The 26,783-nt window shown below is 50.0% G+C and overlaps 1 protein-coding gene across 1 annotated transcript in view; it reads left to right on the top strand.

Moving 5' to 3' along the window:
* GAS7 (growth arrest specific 7) overlaps window positions 1–26,783 on the top strand; it is a 286,948-nt gene that overhangs the window by 213,531 nt on the left and 46,634 nt on the right. The window contains exons 3-5 of the mRNA XM_075561056.1: window positions 1,025–1,105; window positions 14,818–14,903; window positions 25,969–26,022. Coding sequence (XP_075417171.1) covers window positions 1,025–1,105; window positions 14,818–14,903; window positions 25,969–26,022 — 221 coding nt within the window. The remainder of the gene's footprint in view (window positions 1–1,024; window positions 1,106–14,817; window positions 14,904–25,968; window positions 26,023–26,783) is intronic.

Below are 26,783 nucleotides of genomic sequence, written 5' to 3'. Positions count from 1 at the left end.
GATTCCAACCCATAGTGACTCTATAGGACAGGGAAGAACTGCCCCTGCATGGGAGCAGACAGCCTCGTCTGCCTTTCTCAGAGCAACTGGTGGCAACTGGTGGTTCTGAACTGCTGACTTTGTACTTCGCAGCCCAACTCCTAACAGTTCTGCCACCAGGGGACCGGGAAGGACTTAGAAACCACCCTCCTTTTCTGGATTGCTTGCGTCTCCTGGCAGACCCTGGGGCCAGGGTTCCCTCCTCTGGACTGCGTTATGAAAGAAAAGCACTAGGAGGTATCGCAAGGATCTCAGCTAGAAGTCCATCCCCCTCTGGCCCCTGCTGCTAGGTGACAGGACCACCAGCCACCATAGCTCTGACTCTCCCGTGGGGTCTGGCGGGGAAATGATTATGGGAGGCGAAATAGGGTTTTCTCTGCCAGAGGTTTCAGAGGAAGACCTGCCAGTTCCCTTTTTTTTTTTTTTTCACTTCTGTCTGTGAGACTTCGAGGTTTTGTTAGGTTTCTCTCTCCGGCCTGAATCTCAGCCTCGGTCCTTGGCTCCACGCGAGAAAGATTTCACGCCGAAGCCGGGCTCGGGATCCAAGTGAATTTAATGAGAGTTCAAAGAAGCATCAGGTTTTACGTGGCACCCATAGGATTCCTTTGACCATGCGGCCTGGCAGACTGCTCCGGGACATGCAAGGATCTCTCTCCTCCCACGAAGACGACCAGACCACCCAAGCAAGACAAGACCAAGAGCCCCTCTCCCGTCTGGTCCCTGCCTTTTCAAGGGTTCCCGGGGGAGGCGTGGTGAATGACCCCAGGTCGATCCCATTGGCTGAATTGCAATCACCCGGCCCAGGTGGGCTGCTCCAGGTGTAACGCCCATCATAGCCCACCGGCGGGAAAATCCAGCTTTGTCCTTTGCTGGCTCTCCTGGGCATGCGTCAATGGACTTCCCAATTCCCTAGGCTAAGCTACCTAACATTTCCACCTGATGACATTCTCAAAGCTGTTCTGTTTGTTTGTTTTTCTTCAACCAGAGACCACCTGGGAGCGTCCTGGAAGCTCTCCTGGGATCCCAGCAAGCCCCGGGCCTCCAAGGAGTTCTCTGCCTCCCACAGGTACTGTCCATTCACCTGGGAGGGGCCACACACCCACCTGCACTAGGAAGGTCAGCCCACTGGGGACTAGGGAATGAGCCTAGGGAACAAGAGCACCCCCACATCGCTCACCACTGGCAGAATTAGACAGCAGCTTCCTGCATAGGTCAGAAAGCTTAGAAACACAGAAATGTATTGTCTCACCGGGCTGGAGCGTCACCATCGACATTCAGGGGCTTGGCAAGACCGTGTTCTCTTGAGAGACTTTTCTGCTAGTCCTAGGTATGTCTTGGCTTACAGCTACAGTGTCACTTGGCAGTCTGTCCTCTCTGCCCCCCTGGGATTCTTCTCTTTTATAAAGGCTCCCCTGGTGTTGAACTGGGACTCATGCTACTCCAGTGTGACCTCGTATCAATTTAATTGATAGCATCCGAAAAGACCGTATTTCCAAGTAAGGTCAGATTCACGGGTACAAGGAGTTGGGACTGTAGCATGCCTTCCCCCCACCCCCCGCTCTGCACCCCCCTCACTTCCCCCCTCCCCCCCACTCCCCTTTAACCTTTTCTTGTGAGTCCAGTGCAGTTTACAGAGCACATGAGTTTCCCTTCAGCAGCCTGTGCACAGCTGGTCGGACTTCACTTGATGACAGCCCTGCAGTGTGCCAGCATGCATTCCACTCCCTCCTCATTCTGCTCCTCCTGAAGGGTTACTTCAGTGTGGGATTACTAAGAGACTTTCCCCCAGTTTTGTCTCCCCCAAAGACATGCCAAACATTAGAGGCTTTTCCGCCAGCACATGGTAGGAGGTCAGATGTTTAGAGACATCCTCCCTGAAGGCAGTCCGGTCTGGTCCCACCACAGGTAGGCCCACCCCCTACTGTTAAGGACAATGGCCTACTTCTCCCTAAAGGCTTGGGACCATTAACTTGGTTCCTGTCGGTGGGGTTTACACCCTACTGATAATGGTTTCTGTGGTGGGCCAGAGAACAGGTAAAACCGGCTCAGGGACATCCAAAGGTAGGTTGCCATCCTGAATCTAGGATCCGCCCATCTTGTCACATGTATGATATCCCCAATCCCTCCTCTTCCTATAGTGTGTGTATCCCTAGATTGTCCCTCTCTCACTGCTGTATAACTTATAGTGCAACCCCTTCCTGTGACGTATGTCTCTACCTGTAATTAGTGGGCTTTCACGCACACACACACACACACACGAACAAAGGGCCTGGGTTAGCAATAAAGAGCTCTCTTGGGCTCCCCTCTTGGCCTCCACTCCCCCATCCTTTCTCCCCCATCCTCACTCCCCTGTTCCCTTTCCCTTTGTCCTCCTTCCCCTCCCCCTATCTCCACGTGGACCACCAAGCAGGAATGAGGGGATGAGGTGAGCATGCTACCATGATATGTGTCTGACTCCATTATTTCAATCTCTCTTCTATTTCTCATGCTCTCTAGGACTTTTATTATAATCTTTATATATTATAATCTTTATATCTATATTAACCATACAATTGCACCTATTGAACCGGTAATTAGTGGTGGGGGGCTGGCATTTCCCCCCACACTTCAGAATATTGCCCTTTAATTCATGCTGCCCTCTTTCCCTCAGTTGGTTCATTATCCTAAGGTGTGGGGCCCTCTCTAATATTACCGTTCCCCTTATGTTTGTCTTCAGTGCCGTTGCGTCAATTCTGACTCAGCAACGCTGTTACCACAGAACCACACACTGCCCGGTCCGCCGCCAGCCTCGCCTTTGTTGTTAGGTTTGAGTCGGTGATTGCAGCCACAGTGTCAGTCCCTCTTCCCAAGGGCTTTCTTTTTCACCGCCCTACTCTGCCAAGCAGGATGTCCTCCACACGTCCCAAGTATGTGAGAAGGAGGCTCACCGTCCTCACCTCTAAGAAGCATTCTGGCTTTACTTCTTCAAAAACGGATTTGTTTGTTCATTTGGCGGTCCAGGATACTTCGCCGGCACCATAAACCAAATGCATGCATGTCTCTTGGGTCTGCCTTCTTCAGCGTCCCACTGGTCACAACTTGGTCCTCAAAGTCACATTGCAGCTTCTCATGACTTAAAGAGGTGTGTGCAGCAGATTGACCCAGCGCAGTGCTTCGTTTGATCCGTTCACGGCTGCTGCCATGAGCATTGCTTGTGAACTCCCTTGATAACTCTGTCTGTTGTTTGTCTGAAAGTCGAACCATGTTGGGTGGGTAGGGGGAGGGGTGGGAGAGTAGTTCATTTTCATTCCCAACAGTTAGCTAAGGGACCCTAGGCTCTTGGGTTCCACCAGTCTCTATCTGATCAGTAAGCTGGTCTTTTTTTTTTTTTTAATGATTTTGAGTTTTGTTCCACATTTCCTTCTACTCTCCCCATTTTCAGCATCACTTTTGGGGATGCAGGAACTAATTCCTAACAGCCACCTTTGTTTCTGAAACCAATGGCAACCTCCCAGGTTCCCGGACCCGCCCTCTGGTTTGCTCGTTTGCTAGAAGGACTCACTGGGCACTGGTACGCCATGTAGACCACAGGCCGTCTCAGCTGGCGTTGCCAGTTCTCATCACAGAGATCAAGTCTGTCTACCATGTTGTCCAGCCATCATGACTAGCCATTTCCAAATTTCTCCATCACCCTGCACAGCATGTCCATGTCCCTAAAGCCCTGAGCTCCCTTCCTCCTCCAGCCCACCCCAGCAACCACTGGTAAGCTTTGGTCTCTCTCCTTTGCCTGTTCCATATATTTCACCCAGGGGTCATCCTAGCAGTATTTGCCCCAGTGTGACTGACTGACATCGTACCGCGTGATGTTTTCAAGGTGCAGCCACGTTGCCACATGTATCCAGATTGCATTTCTCTGTGGGACTCAGTAATGGTCCATTGTACACGGTCAGCATATGTGGCGGATCCACTCCTCAGTGAACGGACACTTACATCGTTTCTACCTTTCGGCAAGTGTGAATAGTGTAGCAGTGGATGGTGGCATACAGTCTCGATGTCTGTTTTTACTTCCTCTGAGGATACATGTAGAAAGAATTGTTGGGTCATGCTCAACCACCTGTGCCAGTGGCAAGCATCAGACATGGTCAGTCCTGACGGAGAAATGTCAGCAGTGCCCACAGACTAACCCCATCAAACAAGCTTCCCCTCAGAGACCAAGAGCAGAAAGACAGCCACCTGCTCAGCTCTGTTTGGTGTTGTAGTTTTGTGAGCTTCTAGAATGGGTTGGAAGGGCCACCTATGGCTAGGACTCACTGCTTCTTCTTAATGGAGGTTTACTGGATGCCAGTAAACACCAGTTAGTTACCAAGAAGGAAGAAAGAGCTAGAACCTCCCTCAAATTAGATTCTACTTTTTTAAATGCAATGGAGGGAGTGGCAGCCATGCTGAGGGCATGTCCTACATTGCTTGTTTTAACATCATTAAAATAAGATCTTAAATGCCTGACTCCGAGAAGCAAAGTTTAAACTCAAAACAGAACCCAAGGCAATGTTTAGTAATTGATGCAAATATTAAAAATCCCCCGGGGCAAGTTTAATATGCAGTGTGGAAGGAATGATTGATATCCTGAGAAATAGTAGCAGACAGATGGGAAGATGTGAATGAAATACAAGATTCGGGGAGTTCCCTGCACGGGTTCCTGGGTAGACTGAATGAGCGCCTCCAGTACCGTTGACCAGTGGAACTTTCTGCGTAATGGAAATGCTCTCTCCCTGTGCCGTCTAGTAGGGTAGCCACCGGCCATGTGTGTCCATGGAGTCCTAGAAATGTGATCTGTCCACTAAGCAAGCACTTTATTTTTGTTTACTTGAATAACCTTTATACTTCGGAATCATTTCAGATCCACGGCATCAGGGCAAAATTGGTACTGTATACATGTCCTCCACAACAAAACAAAAAAATGAATCAACCCCACTCAACAGTTAGCTGTTGAGTGAATTCTAGCCCAGGGCAGCCCAGGCCAGTCTTCCTAGACATCTCTAGGTAGACTAGAACCTCCAAGCTTTTCCTTTCACAGCCAAACATGTTAACCATGGGTACCTCCCAGGAGTACCCTCTGTCACCCAGCTTCCCCAAATGTCAGGTCTCATGTAGCCATAGTCCATGTGCCACTGAAAAAACGAGCATTGTACATGTCAGTGAATTAGCCTCAGGCTTTATTCAGAGCATCCTGCCTTTCCCCAATGCCCTTTTCCTGTTCTACGATCCTGCCCTGAATCCTACTGCCTTGAGATTGAATGGATTGCTATAGAAAGAGCCCCTGGTGTGCGCTTTCACCTTGCTCTTGTCTTGACAGGATGTATGTTTGTCTCTTTTGCTCAAGTTGTTCAGGGTGAGCCGGGAAGAGTTAAAGAGCTTGTGCTACCAGCAGACCCCGAAAAGACCTAGGAAGGCCGGAGAGCCCAGATCAAAGGGCAGTGAGTTGTGTGGTGTATGCGGTAGAGGCTGGAGGCCAGGGAGGGCCACCCTCGAGCCCAAAGCTTCTGTCACCATTTATACAGGCAGACAGCTGTGAGCCGCTGTCCTCACCTGAGTAGAATCCTCACCCCAGGAAAGCAGGCTTGAGGATCCAGGGCCTCTCCCTCACTGTCTTCTCCAGATCAGGAAGCCCTAGACAGCTGTCTTCTGTACAGGAAGAAAGCAGGCTCCTTCACCAAGCAGAATGAGTAAGAGGCCAGGTCTGCACACCGTCCATAGCCCCAAACTCAAGCCTCAAGGTGCAGTAGGTTAAGCAGTGGGTTGCTAACCCCTAGGTCGGCTGTTTAAACCCCCAGCCTCATCCATAGGAGATTGATGGTAGGTTTTCTGCTCCCATAAACATCTGCAGCTTCTGGATCACGGTTCTCTTCCCGGTAAGATCACTGAGCCAGAATTAACTCGATGGCCGGGAATTAAGCTTAACCTCGTTGACTTTGGGGAAGGCATGGCACCTGCCCACCCCCATTGGATGGGAATTTGCATGCTTGTATAGGAACTGTGTTCATGTTTGCTGAGTTCCCTGGGGACCTTCTAACTTCTTGTCTAACAAGCATCTCTGGAGAAGAGCCAAAGCTTTCTAACCACCCTCCACCGCATGGAAAAGCTTACTGTGGCTTCAACAAGTCGACTCAACATGGCAGTTTGTCAAGAGTTTTCATCGTAGACAACCAGCAGAGTCAGTCAGTGCCAGGTGGCCAGAGAGAAAGTTCCTGAACAGAACTTTTATGGAGCACCTATTAATGTACAAATGATTCCCTAAGCAGACCAGGATAAATGCTGGAGACCCCCTAAGAAGAGAGTGACAGGGGCACAACCTTGCAAGCCTTCCGGCATGTGGGAGGGAGGAGGTGAGGGAGCTGTCCTTACACGGTGCCGACTGTGCCCTCAGAACTGCTGAGCACAGAATTGGCTCCAGTGTTTGCCTGGGATTGCTAGACTTCAAACCCAGCACCCCCTGGCCACAGCGTTGGCTCCTGGAGTGAGCATTCCACGGCCGCTCTGCCTTGCTGCCAAAATGGGGCTGTCAGTTTGGGACTACTGCACACTGTCGCCTTGTTTGAGATCCACGGCGTACGTCAGCATGCTCTAAAAGATCCTCTCTTTGCGGAAGCCCCACTCTGAATAAACCAATGTAAATCTGAAGAGTGAGGGCACTTTCCCCAGTCTTTGAACCAGAAGCCCCCCCCCCACCTTCGTACTACAGAATCTGCACAAATCACGTGGTAGATACGATGGTCCACCAGGTTTGATGCAGGGTGGATGGACGGAGAGGTGGATGGAAGGACAAAGGAGGGTGGGCTTCAAGAAGGAGGGCCTTGGGCTCTGTGGCTTTTTAACCTTGAGGAAGGGAGTTTACAGTTTAGTCCAGAGAGAAGGAGCCTAAAGGACGTCAAGACTTACCTAGCGATGCAAAGAGTTAAGCTCGTAGCTCCTAACCAAAAGGTTGAAGGTTAAGATCAACCCAGAGCCATCCTGGAAGAAAGACATGGAGTTGACTTAGGAAGGTCACCGCCAACGGGAGTCCTGAGGAACACAGCCCTACTCTGACACACGTGACTCACCAGGGGTTAGAAAAGACTCTGGGAAATTGGGTTTTTCCTTGTTGAGGTAGGGAAGCCCCTTTTTATCCACTCCCATCCCCACCTCTTCCTTTCTGTCCAAATATCTGATCCCTCCTCTCATTATCTATTTCCCTTTCCTTATTAAAAAAGCAAACCAACGTCTGGTCTTTTATGTTTTCTTACTTCCTCAAAGCGTCCCTCTGGCTATGAGTGCTCCCGGCCAATTGCACTGCGCATTTTTCCATCAGGCGTCTGGCCGGCTCAGCCGTGCCTACTCTTGGCCTCATTTGGTTTGGCCTTGTTTCTTGGGGCTTTTGCTTGGCCTAAGACAACAGACATTTACCCTGTCGCAGTACCCGAGGCCAGCCATGACCCCACTGAGAACTTCCTGAGCGTTGCTGGGAGTGCCGGAGTGGGGTGAGGGCAGGGTGGAGACGGGTGTCAGAGGAAGCCATGTGTGTGGAGAAACAGGCGGGTGGAACACAACTTTGTTCTCTCTCGGTAATCGCTTTGACATGAGCACTCATTAGCTAACAGCCGACTGGACCAGAACTGAAAGGAGACCGAGGGATTGGATTAGGGGCCAAATACCTCTGGATTAAATTGTCCCTGGCTGCTCTGACCATGGTGCTCTGTGAGCCTGGGGGAAGCTGGGAAGGGAAGGTAGAAAGCAGAATAAGTAGGGTCACCAGGACAGCTGATGGTGGGTTATGGTGGGCGGGCAGTGCCATGTGTGTCAGAATAGACCTGTGCTCTGTAAGGATGTCCAGGGCTGGTTTCTCCAGAGGAGATTGCCAGGCCTTTCTGCAGAGGCCCCTCTGAGTCGGCTTTGAAAGGCCAGCCTATTGGTTAGCAGCTAGGGTGTCTGAGCTGTTCGCAGCACCCAGGAAGTCTCAGGATCTGAGAAATGGACAGTGACTTATAAGGACTCAGCATCAGCCAAGGCGGTGCCTGGTTCCAAACTAAGGTCTGGGGCATAGAGCATAATGGCTTCGCTTTCAGAGCTGTCTGTGTGGCTTTAGTGTCAGGGCGATGGGACTTTGTAAAATAAACTGGGAAACTGGCCGCATGCTTCTAGGCGTTCGTATAGCTTGGGTCTGCGTAGCTCTTTCCCTCGTGAGAGCACATTGACCCACAAAGCAATCTGGGCCCAGTGCAAGTGCACAGGGAGATGATGTTTGCACCCTGGATGGAGTACATGTGGAACAAGCTTGGTGGCTAACCAGAAAATTAGAGGCTTGAGTCCGTAGGAGAGAATTCTGGAAAAAGGTCTGCTCATATACTTCAAAAATAACAATAACAAAATAGCAGCCATTGAGAACGCTATGGAGCATAGTTCTATGCCTATCACACCTGGGGTCACGATGGGTCAAGGTTGACTCAACAGCAGCTGGGTTCTCATTCTCCTGCACATGCATCTGGAGGGTAGCGATTGCGAGCTAGGCTACCATCTACAAGGTCAGCAGTGTGAAGGTATCAGCCGTTCCTCGGGAGAAAAAGAGACGGCTTTCTACTCCGGTGAACACTGACAGTCTCAGCAACTCACAGGGGCAGCTCTACCCTGTCAGGTGGCTGTGATTCGGTATGGACTCGGGGGTGGGGTGGTTCGTGTGGCTTGGTGTGTGTATGCCCTGGCACCATTTCGATGGTTTGAATATCCTGGGTGGTTTTTGGGTGCTCTGTCTTGTAGAGTTAGAAACCATAGACTCTTGCATTTAGACAGCAATTGACTCTACTTGTGTCTTTGTTGCGCTTGTGTCTCCTTTCCAATTCCTAGTTCTGAGCATTTGTGTGTTCTCTTGCACTGTCATATTGGACTGGCTCATTTGTTTTGTCCCTGTTGTTCGCACCTCTGTCTCCCCTGCCCCCCCACACTTGTGCATGAGTACATGAGTGTACAGACTCACCCCAGAGCCTGCTTGTGGTCGCTCACATCACGCTCGTTCCTAACTCGGTAATGTCTGCTGTCACGTGTAGAGTCTGCTCTCCAGGATTTGCTGAGGTTTGCTTTATTGGCCTTTATTTTGTATCTGAAGTCAAATGCTTGGTCCACTCACTTTCATTCCTCAGGTTGTGTAATGAAATCATTACAGCTGTGGGTTTTCTTCCAAGAAAAATTCGGATCTTGTTCCTGCCCCCCCCCATTTGTTTTGATGTCACTTCCTAATTTTTTCCCTAAATGCTCTATAATGGCAGGTTTAAATTCCTCTTTGATTTGAGATGATTTAAGAGGGCATTTTCTTAACTCTCCAATGGTTGGCAACTGGGGAGTAGGGGGACCCTCTTTATTTGTTCTTTTTTTATTAATACGCGATGTTATCGCTCTCTGGTCTAAGAATGTGGCCTGTGGTCTTGTTAGTGTGGGAGTGACCTCTGACCTCCTCTGTCTTCACAAGAGGGACCATCGACATCAACCCCAGGCCGAATACCCTGAGGAGAAAGTCGTTCATACCCTCACCCTCCAACCGCCATTCCCAATTCTGACATCACACCACTCTCTACTCCTCTACTGAGTCCCATAATTCACTGCGATGGCCACACACGACTCACAGAACATATGACTGTGGGGTTTACGATCGTGGGGTTTATTAGGGAAATTAACAAGTTTACTGTACAGGATAAGAAATGCATAGGATACAATCCTTTCTGTCTGTTTGTCCTCTCCGCCGAACCTGCGGGCATGCCTCTCTCTGGCTCTAAGCTCCTTGGCCTCAATCCCGCTCAGACGATGTTACAGAACTCTTTTAGCACTGCCAATAGATATCCAAAGGTCATTCCACTCTGCCATAAGCTTCATCCCTGAGGGCACAGCTCTAGCTCAGTGGGTCACCAAACCCAACTTCCCCAGTTAGGTGCCTGGAGGTAGCTACTCCACAATCAGTCTTCCTCCCGAAGGCTCTCAGCACTCTCTCTGATCGGGGAAGCCCGGCACTGTCTCGCGCTCACAGGGCTGCTGCCTCTGCTGCTGACACTTCTCCCTGGCCACGGCTCAGTCTCTCCTAGAGGGAAACGTTTCCTCTTTGATTTGAGATGATCTAGTGGGGGGGGGGGCATTTTCTTGAATCTCCAATGGTTGGCAACTGGGGAGCATGGGGACCTTCTTTATTTGTTCTTTTTTTATTAATCCCCGATGTTATTGCTTTCTGGTCTAAGACTGTGGCCTGTGGTCTTGTTAGTGTGGTCTCGGGGTTCAAAGGACAGACTTCGGTCCTGGCTCTTCTTCCTTGATGGTCGTGAGATTCCCCTACTCCTGCTTCTGCAATGGCTCGTTTTATACCCAGCGGAGTGGCAGAATTGACCAACCCCTCTTAGTTTCATGCACCCTCTTTGGACGGTCCCGCCCAGTCACTTAGTTGGGGTTACAAAGACTGTGGCTAGAAGAACCCCATCAAGTAACTTATTGTATCATCATTAGTTGTGTATTTTGCAATTTATTGACCATTTGCTCAGACCTTCAATGTGGTCACTTGTTTTTTCATTTCAGTGTTCCTTGGCTTCGTGTCAAAAGGTGCTATCTTTGCTTGTAGGGATGCTATTTAATACATCGGGTTCATATCCTTCCTTGTTTCCTTCTTATCAGTCACGAGTGTAATCAGTGTGGTAAAGAAGTTTTTTGCTGTTGCCTTTAGACTTGTCGGCCTTTGTGTTCTGTCCGACTTCAGCACTATGCAGCTTTCGTAAGCAGGGCGGCTTGAGTCTCAGGCCCTCGTTGTGGATTGCAGCTATCATCGGTATAATGGCTTTCCTAGCATAGTTTGTGCCTATAGGAGTAGATTCCCTGAGATCCCCTCTGGGTCCACCCTGCTGTTGGACTCCTGGCGTTCCCTCTTAGGTTGAACGACTCAGTCTCATTCACTCACTGCCACTGAGTCAATACCAACTCACGTAACCCTACAGGACAGGGTGGAACTGCCCCGTGGGTTTGTGAGACTGTCACTGTTTAATGAGAATAGAAAGTCCTATCTTTCTCACTCGGTGTAAGCAGGGGTTTTAAACTGCTAACTGTGAGGGTCGAGGGCCCATAATTAACCACTATGCTACCATGGCTCTTCTGGGGGGGACTCAGTGGGGCTGGCATTATCAGCAGGAGACTAGCCAACTGAAAGGTGTGGGTCACGGGCCAGGACTAGGACTGGTCACAGAAAGGCAAATATATTATTCTGTTGCTTCCTCAGTTCCTTCCAAATTCAACTCACTGCCATCAAGTTGATTTCAACTCAAAGCAACCCCATAGGGCAGGGCGTACCTCCTGCTGTGAGTTGCTGAGACTGGAACTCTTTATGGGAGGAGAAAGCCTCCTCTTTCTGCTGCACAGTGACTGGGAGTTTCGAACCACTAACTCTCCAGTTAACGTCCCAATGGTTTACCCTCTATGTCATCGGGACTCCCTCCTCAGAAGTCCCTCAAAAACAACGCACTGCCATGGAGTCACTGCAGACTCATAGTGACACCAAGTCACTAGCCAGCTTCAACCCGAGTTTTCTGTTATCCCCTTATGTGTGTGTAACTATTCACACCCTCATGTACTGAGTTGTTCCTCATCAACATGAACTCACTGCCTATTAAGCTTCCTATCTTATCTCTTGAGCTGTGACCATCAATCTCAAAAGCAAACCCATTACATCAAGTGGATTCCGCCTAATAGTGGCTTTCAAGGACAGAGTAGGGTCCCTGCATTTCCCAGGCTTAAGTCTTTGTGGGAGCAGACAGTCTCATCTTTCTCCCTTGGAGAACCTGGTGGATTTGAACTGCTGACTTTGTAGTTAGCAGGTAACTGTATAGCCTGCTACACCTCCAGAGCTCCTTGACCCCCGTATCGATAGGTTTTGAAAGAACCGTTAATGCTCAAGATAGCCAAGCTTTAGTAGTTACAGTAAGCAATTGTTTGGTTTTCAGATCCTGGGAGGTATTTCTAGTTTAAGGTTTAAAGATGACCTCAGAGCAATTGTTTCAGGGTTTCATCAGCCTCGATGGCTCCAGAAATTCTGGAGTCCGTGTGAATCTGAACTTCTGCATTCTCTCCCTTCTGGTCTGGATTCTTCTACAGAACTGGTTGTGGGGTGGTCCAGGACAAGGAAGTGCTTCGTTCTGCTAGAGGACCCTAAGAAGGGGCCGGGACAACCGCTGTCAGTAACTGCTGAGCTCTTGTACCCATGAGAGGCCAGCGCTGCTCACAACCAGGCACGATGGGAGCTTCTGAGCCACACAGTGCTGCTGATAGCACTCTGAGAGAGTCAGTTTCCCAGCATGCATTAGAGCAGCGTTTCTCAACCTGTGAGTCGTGACCCCTTTGGGGGTCGAAAGACCCTTTCACAGATTTCCGATGGTCTTAGGAACCGAGACACCACTCCTCTATCCGTTTCCAGGCAGGTCCACCCACATGCAAATATGCCCACATACGAGTACCCGGCGTGAACACTGTTACCCATGCTACACCATGCTCCAAGACAAAATTTCATTTATTTGTCATTAGAAATAGATATTTCACAATATATGATTACATATTGTTTTTGGTTATTGATCACTATGCTTTAATTATGTTCAATTTGTACCAATGAAAATACATCCTGCATATCAGATATTTACATTACGATTCATAACAGTAACAAAATTGCAGTTATGAAGTATCAACGAAAATAATGTTAGGGTTGGGGGTCACCACATGACATGAGGAACTGTGTGAAAGGGTCGCAGCTTAAGGAAGGCTGAGCACCACTGGGTTAGAGCACGGGCATGCGCCCATCATTGTTGTGAGTTGCCATGGAGTTGGCGCTGACTCACGGCAGCCCAGGTGCAACAGAAGCAGTGTTGCCCAGCCCACGGTGGTGGGCGCTCCATTGTTTGAGTATCCTTCGACCAGAGCAGTGGTGGTAGGTAGGGGGTGGGGAGCAAGGGCTCATCTCCCAGAACTATCTATTGGATAGCAATGCGCCGTGATGCAAGGGTTTACACCACTAATTCTCAGAACTAGACTGCCAGACCTTTCTTATCTGTCTTAGACTAGAAACTCTCCTGAGACCTTGCACACCGTGAGTGACCTGACCCTGTTGGTATTGAAGTACCAGTAGCCTGGCTCCTATCTTAGCACCATGGTAACACATGCCCCCACGGTCATCAAGGCAGTTCTAACCCACAGGTCCTGTAAGACAGAGGCCCTATAAGACTGCCCCTAAATTTTCCACTAGTGTGAATCTCTTTTGTTATTCTTTTTTTTAAAATAATTTTATTAGGGGCTCATACAACTCTTATCACAATGCATACATACATCAATTGTGTAAAGCACACTTGTACACTCGTTGCCCTCATCATTCTCAAAATTTGCTTACTGCTTGGGTTCCTGGAATCAGCTCAGTTTCCTTTTTTCCCTGACCCTCTCTCCCCTCTCCCCCCTCCCTGGTGAACCTAATAATTTATAAATTATTATTTATCTTATCTTACACTGCCCAACATCTCCCTTCACCCACTTTTCTGTTGCCTATCCCCCATAGAGTAGGTTATATGTATATCTTTATGATCAGTTCCCCCTTTCTACCCTCCCCCTTCCCTCCCGGTGTCACCTCCATTGATCCTGAGGGGTTCATCTGTCCTGGATTCCCTGTGTTTCAAGTTCCCATCTGCACCGCTGTGCATCCTCTGGTCTAACCTGGTTTGCAAGGTAGAATTGGGATCATGATAGTTGGGGTGGGGGGAGTAAGCGTTCAGGAACTAGAGGAATCATTATTGCTACACTGAACCCTGAGTGACTCATCTCCTCCCCACTACCCCTCTGCAAGGGATGTCCAGTTGTCTACAGATGGGCTTTGGGTCCCCATCATGTTCTCCCCTCATTCACGATGATGTGATTTTATCCCCCTGCCTTTGATGCTTGAAACCTGGTGCCCTTGGCCCTTCATGATCACGCATGTTGGTGTGCTGCTTCCATGTGGGCTTTGTTGCTTCAGGGACACATAGTATACGTCCCACACAATTCAGTAGTCTAAATGTATTAAAAGAGAGTTGTAAGTGGTCAATTCTTACAGAAACAGGCTGCCTCTTCTTTCTCCTGCACAGTGGCAGGTGGGTTGGAGCGAATGACTGTGAGGTTAGCCGAATATTTAACGCACCAAGCCACCAGAACCCCTTAGGAGGCACCTTGGCATAGTGACCCCATGGTTAGAGCCTTGGAGTTCTGGAGGGTTAATTTGGGGGGAAGCTAGGCAAACTTACTGCCACCCAAATCTGATCCTCCACACGTGGTCACCTGGCCGTTCCTTGGCCCAGCCTCATTTCACATCGACCAGTCCCGTTCTCTTTGCATGGCACCCACCTCATCCTGCTGTGAGAGTCCAGTCAAGGAGGCTTGTAGGGAGGGAGGGGGAAGGGAGGGGGTGCCTGGCTATCTAGAAAAAGACAGGACCCATGATCAGTGCCAGTGGCTACAGCTGATGCTGTGTTTGGGGCAGAGCAGCTGGCCTCCATTGGCCCCTCATGGCCACTGAGCACTTTCCTTTTACTCTGTCGTTCAAGAAGCAACCCAGCCTCCCAGGAAGACTGCCACTGGTGCTGGGGATTAGGAAGATGCAATCAAAGAATTTCCAGCTCTGCAAACACTAAGACCCCAACAGACCTTTGAGGGTCAGGGAATGAATTGGGAAAAGGGACAGTCGCGGTCAGAGGGAGTCTGAGAGTGTCCAGCATCTGAGCAGTGTTTCTGTCCCCGCAGTGAATGGATACCACGCATCAGGGACTCCAGCGCACCCTTCAGAGACTGCCCACATGAGTCTCCGAAAATCCACAGGTGATTCCCAGGTAAGGGCCCACTCAGGGTTGATGCCCACGGGGTCTCCTCAAAGCAGGGCAGTCATGAGAATCTGGGTGGCAACAAAGCCATCACTGCCCCAGAGGATGCCGGTTGGTGTGTTTGAGTTGGGCCAGTGACCCCTATGGGGGAGGGCAGGGTAAACGTGGCTAGTTGGTTTTCTGGAAATTGACGATGGTTTGAGAGAGGTGGGAGATGGTGATGGGTTAGCAGTTGTTTTTAAGGCAATAGCTCAGGGGTCCTCAAACTACAGCCGGCGGGCCACATGCAGCCCGCCGAGGACATTTATCCAGCCCGCCGGGTATGTTTGCCCCGTTTGTTTTGTTACTTCAAAATCAGATATGTGCAGTGTGCATAGGAATTTGTTCATAGTTTTTTTAAACTATAGTCCGGCCCTCCAACAGGTCTGAGGGACAGTGAACTGGCCCCCTGTTTAAAAAGTTTGAGGACCCCTGCAATAGATTCAGCCCTGCAACCCAGAGTTTGGAAAAATCATCCACTCACGCACTCACTCACCCACCTACTCACTCACTGCCATCAGGCCCACTCTGACTCATGGTGACCTTATCTGACAGGGTAGAACTGCCCCTGTGGGTTTCCACGACTGTTAACTCTTCACAGGAGTAGAAAGGTGGGCTGCTAACCCAAAGGTCAAACATGTCACCCTCTATGCCCCAAAGCTCCTTCCAGATCAATGACTCTAGATTTCTTAGCCCTTTAAGAGGGGCATTTTCCTTTCTTTGTGCTTGCCCTCTCCTGGCACTGGACTTTTTACCCAGACTGGAATTTAGCAAAATGATCCTATTTGATAAAGCTAGCTTGGAGATAGAAGCGTCAGATGGAACGAGACAGGATTGGTTTGAAGATTTCCCAAGCCGCTTTCTCGTCCATCATTTCAGGCACCACTTCTGGGATGGCATGAGGTGGGTGGTTGGCACCATGGCCAGGTGACGGATGAGGTCGCCGAAGGCCTGATAGGATCCTGATGCCACGATTTTCCAGTTGCGCTAAGCTGCATCTAAGAAACACAGGGACTAGTCTTCTTTAATGTCACCATAAGTGATCCAAAAGATAATTCCTGGTGCCGCTTCCAAACTCCACCCACCCCTTCCAGGAATTCCATGTGCCAGCACCCCACCCCCAGCCCCCTGCACTGCTGCTGCTGTCAATGGTGTGGGTGGTAACAATAGTTGCTTATTGCATGGGTACTGTGCACCGTCACTGAGTGGAGAGCCATTGAGAGGTCCCTGCAGTGGGCTGAACAGCAGTGCTGTCTGCTCGGGTGTAGAAGAGAAGGCCATTGTTAGGAAGTCATACTTGAGCCATTCTCTTAGGAAGCAGAACCCTGAAAGGACTGGGACATCACTGTAGGCCAGGGCCTCTTAAGCTTCAGTGGGCTTGCAAGTCTCAGTCCACTGGTGAATATGCAGATTCAGATTCCAGCGGTGTCTGGGCCGCTGAGCTTCTGTGTTTCTAGCAAGCTCCCAGGGGATACAGATGCCGCTGACCTCGAGACTAGGTGGTGAGTGGTTGAGGACCTTACTCAACTGTCATGGAGTCGATTCTGATCCACAGGGACCCTGTAAGGCAGAGTAGTAGAACTCCCCTTGTGGGTTTCTAAGGCTCTAAGTATTGAGTGGAGCAGAAAACCTCATCTTGCTCCCTCAGGAGAGTCTAGTGAATTCGAACTGCCGACCTTGCAGCTAGCAGCCCAGTGCACCATCAATAAGTAACTAGCCTGTGTGCGCATGCTCTTCCCCACTCCTGCATATGGCACACCCCCCAAATCCACCGTAGCATTGCTTGTCTTCTCCCAAGCCCGAGCAGTCTTCTCAACCCTTCCTTTGCCAGTCCGAAGGGACAATTGCTCACCAGCTGACTCCAGAGGTTTTCTAAAGGCATCAGCTTGAGACTTGCTGTTTTAACAACAGCAGAAAGCTGTTGCTATCCTGTGCACATCTGCATGTCAAGAGATGGCACAACCTTGCTTGCTGAAGATGAGGAGGGCTTGAAGCATTTGTCGAATGAAGACCAAAGACTACAGCCTTCTACGTGGATTACACCTCAACGTAAACAAAAATTCCCAGAACTGGACCGATAAACAACATCGTGGTAAACAGAGACGGCTGAGTTTGTCAAGGATTTCTTTGTACTCAGCTCCACAATCAGTGCTCGTGAGAGTAGCAGTCAAGAAGTCAGAGAACATTTCTCCTTGGTGAAATCTGCTGTCTGAGACCTCTTGAAAGTACCCAAAAGCAAAGATGTCCATTTGAGGACCACGGTGCACCTGACCCAAGCCATAGTCTTTTCTGCCCCTCATATATACGTGAAAGCTGGACAGTGCATAAGGAAGACATGGAGGAATTGATGCCTTTGGATTCTGGGCTGGCAAAGAATATTGAAAATACCACGGACTTCCAGGAGAACAAACAAAGCTGTCTTGGAAGAAGTACAACCAGACTTCCTCTCACATAGTTTGGACGTGTTACTGGGAGTGACCAGTCCCGGGAGAAGGGCATCGTCATGATGGGGAAAGCGGGTCAGTGAAAAAGAGGGAGACCGTTGGTGGGATGGACTGATGCAGCAGCTGCCATAACCGCCCCGGGGGTAACAAGCTGTGAGGATGGTGCAGGGCCTGGTGGTGTCCCGTGCTGTCCGACACACACAGGGTCACTGTGACTTGGAACCAACTCTGTGGCACCTGACAGCAGCCATGGGTCTCATCACGGGGAACATTAGAAACAATCACCCTTTCTCAATTAATTAATTCTACCCGAATAGAAACAAGCAAGTTTGTCCCTTCCAGAAATACTTGAAATTGTTACCACTTTTTCTAAAAGGTCTACGAGGATCACCTACTCAGAAGTTGATGGGACAGTGTGTGCCCTAAGCCTTTGACCTGGGAATTCTCTTCTGTGGAGTGTATTTAGGGATTCCAATTGATGTGTCAGGCTGTTCACGAAAGCATTGTACCCGCCTTGAAAGTCTGGCCACAGCTGAAATGTCTGATGGCAAACAGAAACCCAACTCACTGCCATCGAGCTGATTCAACTCAGCGGTTGGAGCCCACCCTGCGGCTCTGCGGGAGAAAGGCTTGGCATCCGCTCCTCATCCAGAGGGAATTCTGGAAACCCGAGGGAGCAGCTCTCCTCTGTCTCATGGGAACTGACTAAGTCACCCACATCGACGGCACTGAGCAACAGCATCTGCAGCCAAGACTGGTTCTCAGTCAGGTGTGCAGGGGCAGTGAGTTATGGACTGGGACTTTGCTAGCCAATGTCTCCAATGTCCACCCAACACCCTTTCCCTGCGTGGGTCTGGTAAGAAGGTGGGGAGGATACTGACAGGACTCACCAGGAGTGATTGCAAACAGATCCCCTGGAGGGCCGTCCTGCTGTGTATAAAATGAGCCCTCTGAGGAGCAGGAGGAGGGATCTCTTTACCAGAAAGAGCTGGGAGTGGAGCCCACCCTCTGGATCTGAAATGCCTGTGCAATGAACCTCCTGGATCCAGAAGACAAGCTATTGGACCAGAGGGGCAGCAGCAGAACCAGGAGCAGCAGAGTGACGGGCTCCCACTCACAGAGCAAGTCGAGGTGAATGCTTTATGCAGGACGCTGACTTGCAGAATGGGGTGCCTCTGGGCACTTGAGCTGATGGAGATGGGGTCCCTCTGGGTGTTTAATTGAGGGAGTGGGCTTGCTGACTCATGAAGCTTAAGCTGAATGCCTTTAGGTGGAGGCTTATGGCAGAGAGGTATGCCCTTTGGGCATTTCTTTTTTTTTTTTCAACATATAAAAATGAATTATATTTATATACACTTACAGTACAATCCAAAAATGAATTAAGAATACAATTCTATATTGTTAAGAATAACAATAAAACAACAAAACTTCACTACCATCAAATCAATTCTGATTCATAGCGACCGGCTAGGTCAGGGTAGCACTACCCCTGGGTTTCCAGGACATAACTCTTGAAAACATCTGTTTGCATGTTTGTTTTTTGTTTTACAATATAACTCTTTTTTTTAACAATTTATTGGGGCTCATACAATTCTTTTCACAGTTCATACATATACATACATCAATTGTATAAAGCACATCCGCACAGTCCTTGCCTTTGGGCATTTCTTAGCAGACCTGAAAGACCTTTGTCACTTGTCCTGATAAACAACCCTGTGCATTTCTCAATGGCATTACAACTAGTTGCCTTCCTTCATAAACCCTTTGGTTATGAGTTTTCTCTGTGGCTGTCAGAACGCAGAGAGGTAAGATGGAGAACATTAATTAAGACGGGCCCCGGATGTTATGCAGCCCCTGCCCCCAAGGACATCTGGCCAAGTGGGAAGATATGTTGACTGTCACAGCGGGAGCAGGGGGAGGAGGAGGAGGGAGTGCTATGGGTACTTAGTGAAAGAGGATGGGGTACAGCTAGACATCACCAAGGGTCCAGGCCAGCTCCCCACACCAAAGGATTACCTGACCCCAAATGCCCTTAGTGCCAAGGTCGAGAACCCTTGGTTGACAGTCCTGAGTGACTTGTGTTTCCCTCCCACTTTTCAGTTGCCGAAGGGCGTGAGGACTGTCCTTTTTCAGAGAATACTCTTGAGAGTTGAGGTGCTGCTCTTGGAAGAGAGATGAAGGAGGCAGTCTGGCGAGGGCAAGCAGGCATGGGCTCAACAGGTGCCAGAGCTGTAAGGTCACCTTTCCTTCTGTTGGGTCGGGAAGCGGGTAGCACCTGGAGGAACACAAGCTACTGCTTTTCATGCTCTGCAGCAAGCCTGTGACTCTGGCTCTCCAAACACAGGTATAACTGGACACCCCCTTACAGAAGGGTCACGGGGAGGAGACAAGCCAGTCAGGGCATAGTATGGCACCAATGAAAGATACAACTTTCCTCTAGTTCTTTAATGCTCCCCCCACCCCACTACCATGATCCCAATTCTACCTTACATATTGGGCTAGACTAGAGGATGTACACTGGTACAGATAGGAGCTGGAAACACAGCGAATCCAGGACAGATAAACCCTGCAGGACCAATAAGGAGAGTGGTGATACCAAGAGGGGAAGGAGAAGGTAGAGGAAAATGGGGAAACTGATCACAATGATCTACATATAACCCCCTCCCTGGGGGATGGACAACAGAAAAGTAGGTAAAGGGAGACATCGGACAGTGTAAGACATGACAAAATAATAATTTATAAATCAAGGTTTCATGGGGGGACAGATGAGGAGCTGATACCAAGGGCTCAAGTAGAAAGCAAATGTATTGAGAATGATGATGGCAACAAATGTACAAATGTGCTTGACACAATGGATGTATGCATGGGTTGTGACAAGAGTTGTATGAGCTCCTAATAAAATAATATAGAGGGAAAAACAGACGAGTGCTAAAGGCTAAACATCTAAATGGGTTACAACGGTTTGGTATTTATAGTGGACACTAATAACAGAAAGAATCCCCGTGGCACAGTGGGTGGCCACAGGGTTGGTGGTTCAAGCCCAACAGCTGATCTGCAGGAAAACGATGAGACGTCTCCTGTAAAGATTGACAACATCAGAAAGCCTACAGAGCTATCCTCCTGCCCTGTCGGGGTTGCTATGGGTCAGAATCAACAAGTGGGCTTGTTTGAGTTTGCATTCGCTAATCACAGACGGTCACAAATATACAGCTTTCTTCAGCATGCGCAGTGTCTACTCACACTGCCCTCATTGTCGCGCATATAATAATCATAATTGTATAAGAATCATAGCGACTGAATGAGTGAATGAGCGAACAAATGCATGGATACATGAAAGGGGGAGCAAATGAATGCACACCCAGGCAGAAGGTAGGGGGGGAGATGTCAAGTGGCTTGTCCCTGACATGGTGGCAGAACCAAGACTGGCAAACCTCACTGTCACAGCAGCCTGTCGCCTGCCCCTCCTTCAGCAAACCAATCAGCAAAGAATGCCCGGGGAGGCTTTCTAGCCTACTTCCCTGCCTGATCTTCAAGGGAGCCCAGAGTGAGGCTGAGGAAGCCTCCAATTGCTAGGTTACCTCTGCGATTCCCAGGGACAGCCTCCCAGCCAGTAAGGGCCCATTAGATCCAGTAACAGGGCTGAGGGCTGGATGGCTAGCAAGTTAAGGTGCCTGCCCTCTCCTCACTGGACTCTGAAGGACCGGGATGAGAACTGATGATATAGTGCCACCCTGTGGTGATTCTTAAGTCTGCAGCCCCGGTGGCCAGGGGTAAGGGAGTGGCAGGGGGCAGCCTGGTTTTACTGGGTTTACACTGCTGAGGAGGAGGTGAATGGTACAAATGGCTAATGCTCGCTGCTTCTAATTAAAAAGTTGAAGGTCTGAGGCCACCCAGAGGTACCTTGTAAGAAAGGCCTGGCTGTCCACTTCTTAGAAAATCAGCCCTTGAAATCCCAATTTTAGCACAGTTCTCCTCTGACCCATTTGGGGGTGCCATGAGTTGAATTGAACTCAATGGCAGTTGGTTAAAGACCATCAAGTGGATGGGGCTCATAGATGGACCCCTTGCTAGTATTGGCAGCAGCATATCCTAACCTGCCTCCTCCTTCCCTTCTGGGCCCCCGGTACAGCAAGACTGCTGACCAGGGAAGAAGTGTGGGAGGATGCAGGAGCTTGTCCACAAGTGTCTTAGATTGTTTGTGATCCTAGATTAAGAAGCTGATCTTCTGGCTTCCCAGGAACACTGTCTTTGGGCACAGGAGAGGTACAGGGAGGGCAGGGGGGTGCCAGGGGAAGCCTGCCCCTAGCACATCATCATGGGTCCTGTAGGCGCAATTGTACAGCGATAATAAAGATTATAGTAAAGTCATAGAGCATGAGAGATAGAAGAGAGCTTGAAATAATGGAGTCAGACACATTTCATGGTAGCAAGCTCACCTCAGCCTCACTTGGTGGTCCATGTGGAGAGAGAGAGAGATATTTAATGCTAACCAAGGCTTTTATATTCTCTGGGGACATGCAAGCCCCCTAATTATAGGTGAAGACATAAGTCACAGGAAAGGGTTATGCAATAGGTAATACGGTAATGAGAGGGGGTGGTCTAGGGGTATCCACGCAATAGGAAGAGGAGGGATTGGGGGATACATGTGGCAAGATGGGCGGATCCTAGATTCAGGATGGCAGACTAACTTGGATGTCACTGAGCAGGTTTGACCTGGTCCCTGGCTTAACTGATAGACACCTTTATCAGTAGGGTGTGAACTCCACATACAGGAACCAAATTGATGACTGCAAGCCTTCAGGGAGGAGTAGCCCATTGTCCTTAATAGCAGGGAGCAGCGGGGCTACCTGCCTGGTAATTGAATGCCTTTAGGGAGGGTGTCTATAAGTGTCTGACCTCCCTCCATATGCTGGCAAAAAGCCCTTAATGTTTGGCATGTCTTTGGGGAAAGTCTCTTTGTAATCCCACAGGGGGTGGGGACTAAACATTTGGGAATCCAGTCTACAGGATCCGTGTTGTTTTTGTTAGTGCTGTCGAGTCAGTTCTGATTCATAGCAACCCTGCGTGCGGCAGAATGAAACACTGCCCAGCCCTGCCCCGTCTGCACAATCGTTACCCCTTGCAGTCACAGTGATAGCCCATCTCAGCAAGGGCCTTCCTCTTTTTCGCTTGACCCTCTACCAGGTGTGATCTTCTCCAGGGACTAGCTCCTATTGATGACAAGTCCAAAGGACATGAGACAAAGTCTAGCCATCCTTGCTTTTCAGGAACATTCTGTCTGTACTTCTAAGACGGATTTATTTGTTCTTCTGAGAGTCCGTGACATATTTAGTATTCTTCTCCAAGGCCGCCATTCTTCTTGGGTCTCATGGATTGTCCAGCCTACACATCCATTTGAGGTGACAGTAAAGACCATGGCTTGGGTCAGGTGCCCCTTAGTCCTCAGAGTGACACGTTGGTTCTTGGACACTTTAAAGGGGTCTTGTGCACTCGATTTTCCCAGTGCAATACATCATTTAACTTCTTAACTGCTGCTTCTGGGGGCATTGATGTGGGCCCATTAAAACACTGAATTTAGATGGAGAATGAAGTAAGGTGCCAAGAGGTCCTTTGCTTAACTGAGCTCTTAGCTCCAGGTTTCAGTTCAATCAATCCGTGCTCCTTGAGGATCTGCTTCTTTGCCAGGCTAGGAGACGTGTGCGCGTACACACATTTCCTGCATGGAAAGAGGCTTCTATATTGTGTAGGAGAAAGACATTCGCTAAGTGACTGTTGAACTCCAGCAGTAGTGATTAGGCTGGAATAAAGGTGACTCAGTGGGTCCTGCGTTGGGCTGTTCACATCAAGGTCAGCAGTTCAAAACCACCAGCCACTCCACGGGTCCGTGGGTCTAAAGAATTAGAACTATGCTTGTAATATTTATTCATTTCATAAAACCTGGTATACTTTTGATTAAATACTACATCTGCATTTCCTTATGTTTGTTACTTCAATAAGCAAACACACAATGTAAAGGGAAAGCGTGCCAAACAACCAGAAGATGACATACCGTCATTTTTTCCAGCCTTCTGCTAATGGCCCAGATTCCCACGAGGTGTTAGGAGTGAATTTACAGTTTCTGAAAATGTTCAAAGAGCTGAAAATGTTGTCAGAACAACTGCTGTAAGTTCTGCCTCTGTATGCGTTCCACTCCAGGCAGCTCAATTTTGGCACGAATAGCTAGATTGGGTAGGGGGCAGGGGAGTGGGGCAGGGGCAAGCTGGATGGGATGATTCATGGAAGACGTTCATGGAAACTGTAGTTGACTGTAACCATGGTGTTGCCTCATCCACAAAGAAGCCTTCGTGAGTAGAGGGAGCCTCCATAAAAAGACCACAAGTTGGTCAGTTTGTCGCCAAGTGAAGTTTTCAAACTCTGCACCCGAGGCAGAGAACTGCTGGAGCAGACGCTGAGAGGTAGAGGCCGGTAGCTGGTCAGGCGCCTCTCTCTACAACAGAGTGAAACACCGCCCAGTTCTGCGCCCTCCTCGCCATTGTTCTCGTGCTGGGACCCATGGTTGCAGCCACTGTGCCAGTCCATCCTGTCAAGGGCCTGCTTCGGTTTCCCTGTCCCCGGCTTCACCATGCATGCAATATTCTCCAGAGGCTGGTCTCTCTTGATAAAGTGTCCAAAGTATCTGAGACACAATCTCTCCACCCTTACCTCTAAGGAGCATTCTGGCTGTACTTCTTGCAAGACAGAGTTGGTTTTTCCTTTTGGCAGTCCACAGTACTTTCAGGATTCATCAATGCCATAATTTAAATGCATTGATTCTTCAGTCTTCCCTATTTAGTGTCCAACTTTCTACTTGGGGTAGACACTTGGTAATCCAAGTGCTTGAAGACCATCGTATTGATTCATTTTGTTGGTGGTGAACTTGAAGGTCAGAATAGTTACTTACACTCCTTGGACAAGGCCTCAAAGAGAGTAGGGTCATTTTTTTATCAACCAAAATGGACCTCTGTGGGAGGAAGGGGTGAAGAGGACATAGTTGTGCTGTGAGCTGCCATCACACCGGCCGCCAGCAATGGTGACTCTGTGCACAAGCAACATCATGGTGCCCAGTCTATGCCAAGCACCCCTCCCCTCCCCCAGTCAGGTACAGATTGGTTCACCGTGACCCCTAGCATTTTCATTGGCTGAGTTTCAGAAGGAGATCACCAGCCTTGCTTCCTAGCCCATTTTTTGCCTCCAAATTCCATGAAAACCTATTCAGCATGGTAGCCACAGGCAGGCCGTCACTGCCGATGGGAGGGGCTGCCACGGAGCGGAAGAGAGGGGGGCCTCTGGGGGAGTAGGTGGTCTCCTAGCATCCCCAGGAAAGCCATTAGCAGGAATTCATTCAAGCACCCTGACTCTTTCCCTGGTAGCAAATGGGTTCCTGGGGCGGATGATCCCACCCTTCCAGTGCTCGCTGGTTCTGCTTGGTGCTAGTTTGAGGGGAGCGGGCTGCAGCTGGTTCCTTTAGACTCACTGGAGGAACTGCCTCCCCTCTGCACCCCACCACTTAATCCTTTTCTGGCTCTTTATCTTCAACATCACAATAGTCGCTTCCTTCCATTCCATTCAGGGGAATGAGAGAGAGAATGAGTGTGTATAGGTGAGTGTGTGGGGGTGGGGTATATGGAGGTGGGGGTTGGGTGTCTATATAGCACAGGCACACAGACATAAGGGTGACTCCCAGGGCTTTGGGACAAGACTGCTTCCCCGTGTCTCGGTGCTCAGAAGGTCATGGACATGATAGGTCTACTCTGGGAACTGTGCTCCTGGCTCCCTAAAGAAACTGCCAAGGGTGGAGTGGGCAGGGCCTTAATTGTGCATCCTGTCCAGATAGCAGGCTCTTTCAGGAAGCACAGTGCGATTTTCGGCCAGCAAGCCCTCAGGTCCCCTGCCAGGAAAATCCTACACTTGGCCCAGGTGCTGAGAACCTGTGGGCTCAGGTGGACTCCGGGCTGTGGTTTCCTAGCTTGTTGTTGGTCGACCTGAGGAAGACTGAACAGAGCCTGAGGAGCAGCTTGAGGCTGGAGGGAGGGGCGAGTCACAGAGGTGGCTGCACACCCTGGTGCACAGGGCACGTACAGAGGTGTGAGAGTGAGGACCTGGGGGGCGGGGGCAGTTCTGAGTAAGATGTCATGTACAGAACCCTCAGTGCCAGGAAGTGGGGGCCTACAATCTGCCTTAACCCCCGACTCCCCAGTGGGTTGCCCAGGTTCAGGCAGCAAGTGTCTGGCAGAACGGTTCGCCAGCAGAGGGCAGCTGAGGGGTTAACTCCAGAAATCACAACCGTGAGAAGAGGAGGGGAGACCGGGTTTGGAGCAATTATCTGTGGGCATCAGCGCTGGTGCTGAAGGCTCCCTCCAAGTCACCTGCACCCTGAGAGCCAGGCACAGGATCTTCCTGCCTGACCTCTCCTGGGAGATGGTGACTTAGGGGTTAGCAGCAGGCTTGGGCATCCCTAAACTTCCCCAGCACCCTCAGTCAGAAAACCCAAATTTAAAAAATAGACCAACATGGAGAACAGCTTTGGTGATGTGTCTTGCCTCTCTCCCCAGAACCTGGGATCCTCATCACCAGGCAAGAAGCAGAGCAAGGACAGCGTCATCACGGTAAGTGGCTCTGAGGATGCTCCAGGTTGGGCAGCATCCTGGGGCACTCAGCAGCAGGTGGCCGAGGGGCTGTTGCCATGGTGATGTGGATTGCAGACCCTGAGCCCAGCCTGGAAGTCCCAAAGCTCGGGTTTTACTGGAGTCTCTTCCTAGCTCTCATTTCATTTCTCCTCCCTCCCACCTCCCGCCCCCCTCCACCCCACGCACACCCCACCACACACACACACCCCACCCGGGGGTGGGGGTGGAGGCTGAGGCTGGGAGGATGGAAGCTGGCATACTGCAGAAGCCATCTTCGGGGGCGGAAGGGGAAGGTACTCCTGCAAGGGTGGGCTGGAGGGGGTGGATTCTGCTCTGCGCAAGGGATGTGACATGCAAATTACAGCAGACAGGGCTGCTTTCCTGCCGGGGAACTTTTGGAAGATGGCAAAGTTAGAAGTAGCAGAAATGCCCTAATAATAGAGTTCCTGGGAGTTCCTGAGTCAGAGCCAGCAGCCTCGGCCTGGAGTGGCCAACCTGCCTCCCTGGGCTATTCTAGAAGCCCGCCAAACCCAGAGGGGCGGAGGCAGAGAGCTTTTAGAGGCCAGTAGGCTCCTCCCCACCCCAAGCCCTGTGCTCAGGGGAGGGTGAAGGGTGTGGGTGATTGGGAGCTGGGCAGCAGTGATCCTCAGATACAGGAAGAGTGGAGCAGGTGTTCAAACCGCCAAGGGCACAGGGCCTTGGGAAGTGTGTTTTGACCCCAATGTGGAGGAGCTCAAAGC

Source organism: Tenrec ecaudatus, chromosome 10, assembly GCF_050624435.1.
Source record: "Tenrec ecaudatus isolate mTenEca1 chromosome 10, mTenEca1.hap1, whole genome shotgun sequence".
Taxonomy (NCBI): domain Eukaryota; kingdom Metazoa; phylum Chordata; class Mammalia; order Afrosoricida; family Tenrecidae; genus Tenrec; species Tenrec ecaudatus.
Note: the sequence above shows the minus strand (reverse complement) of the source record. Positions and strands in the feature narration are given on the sequence as shown.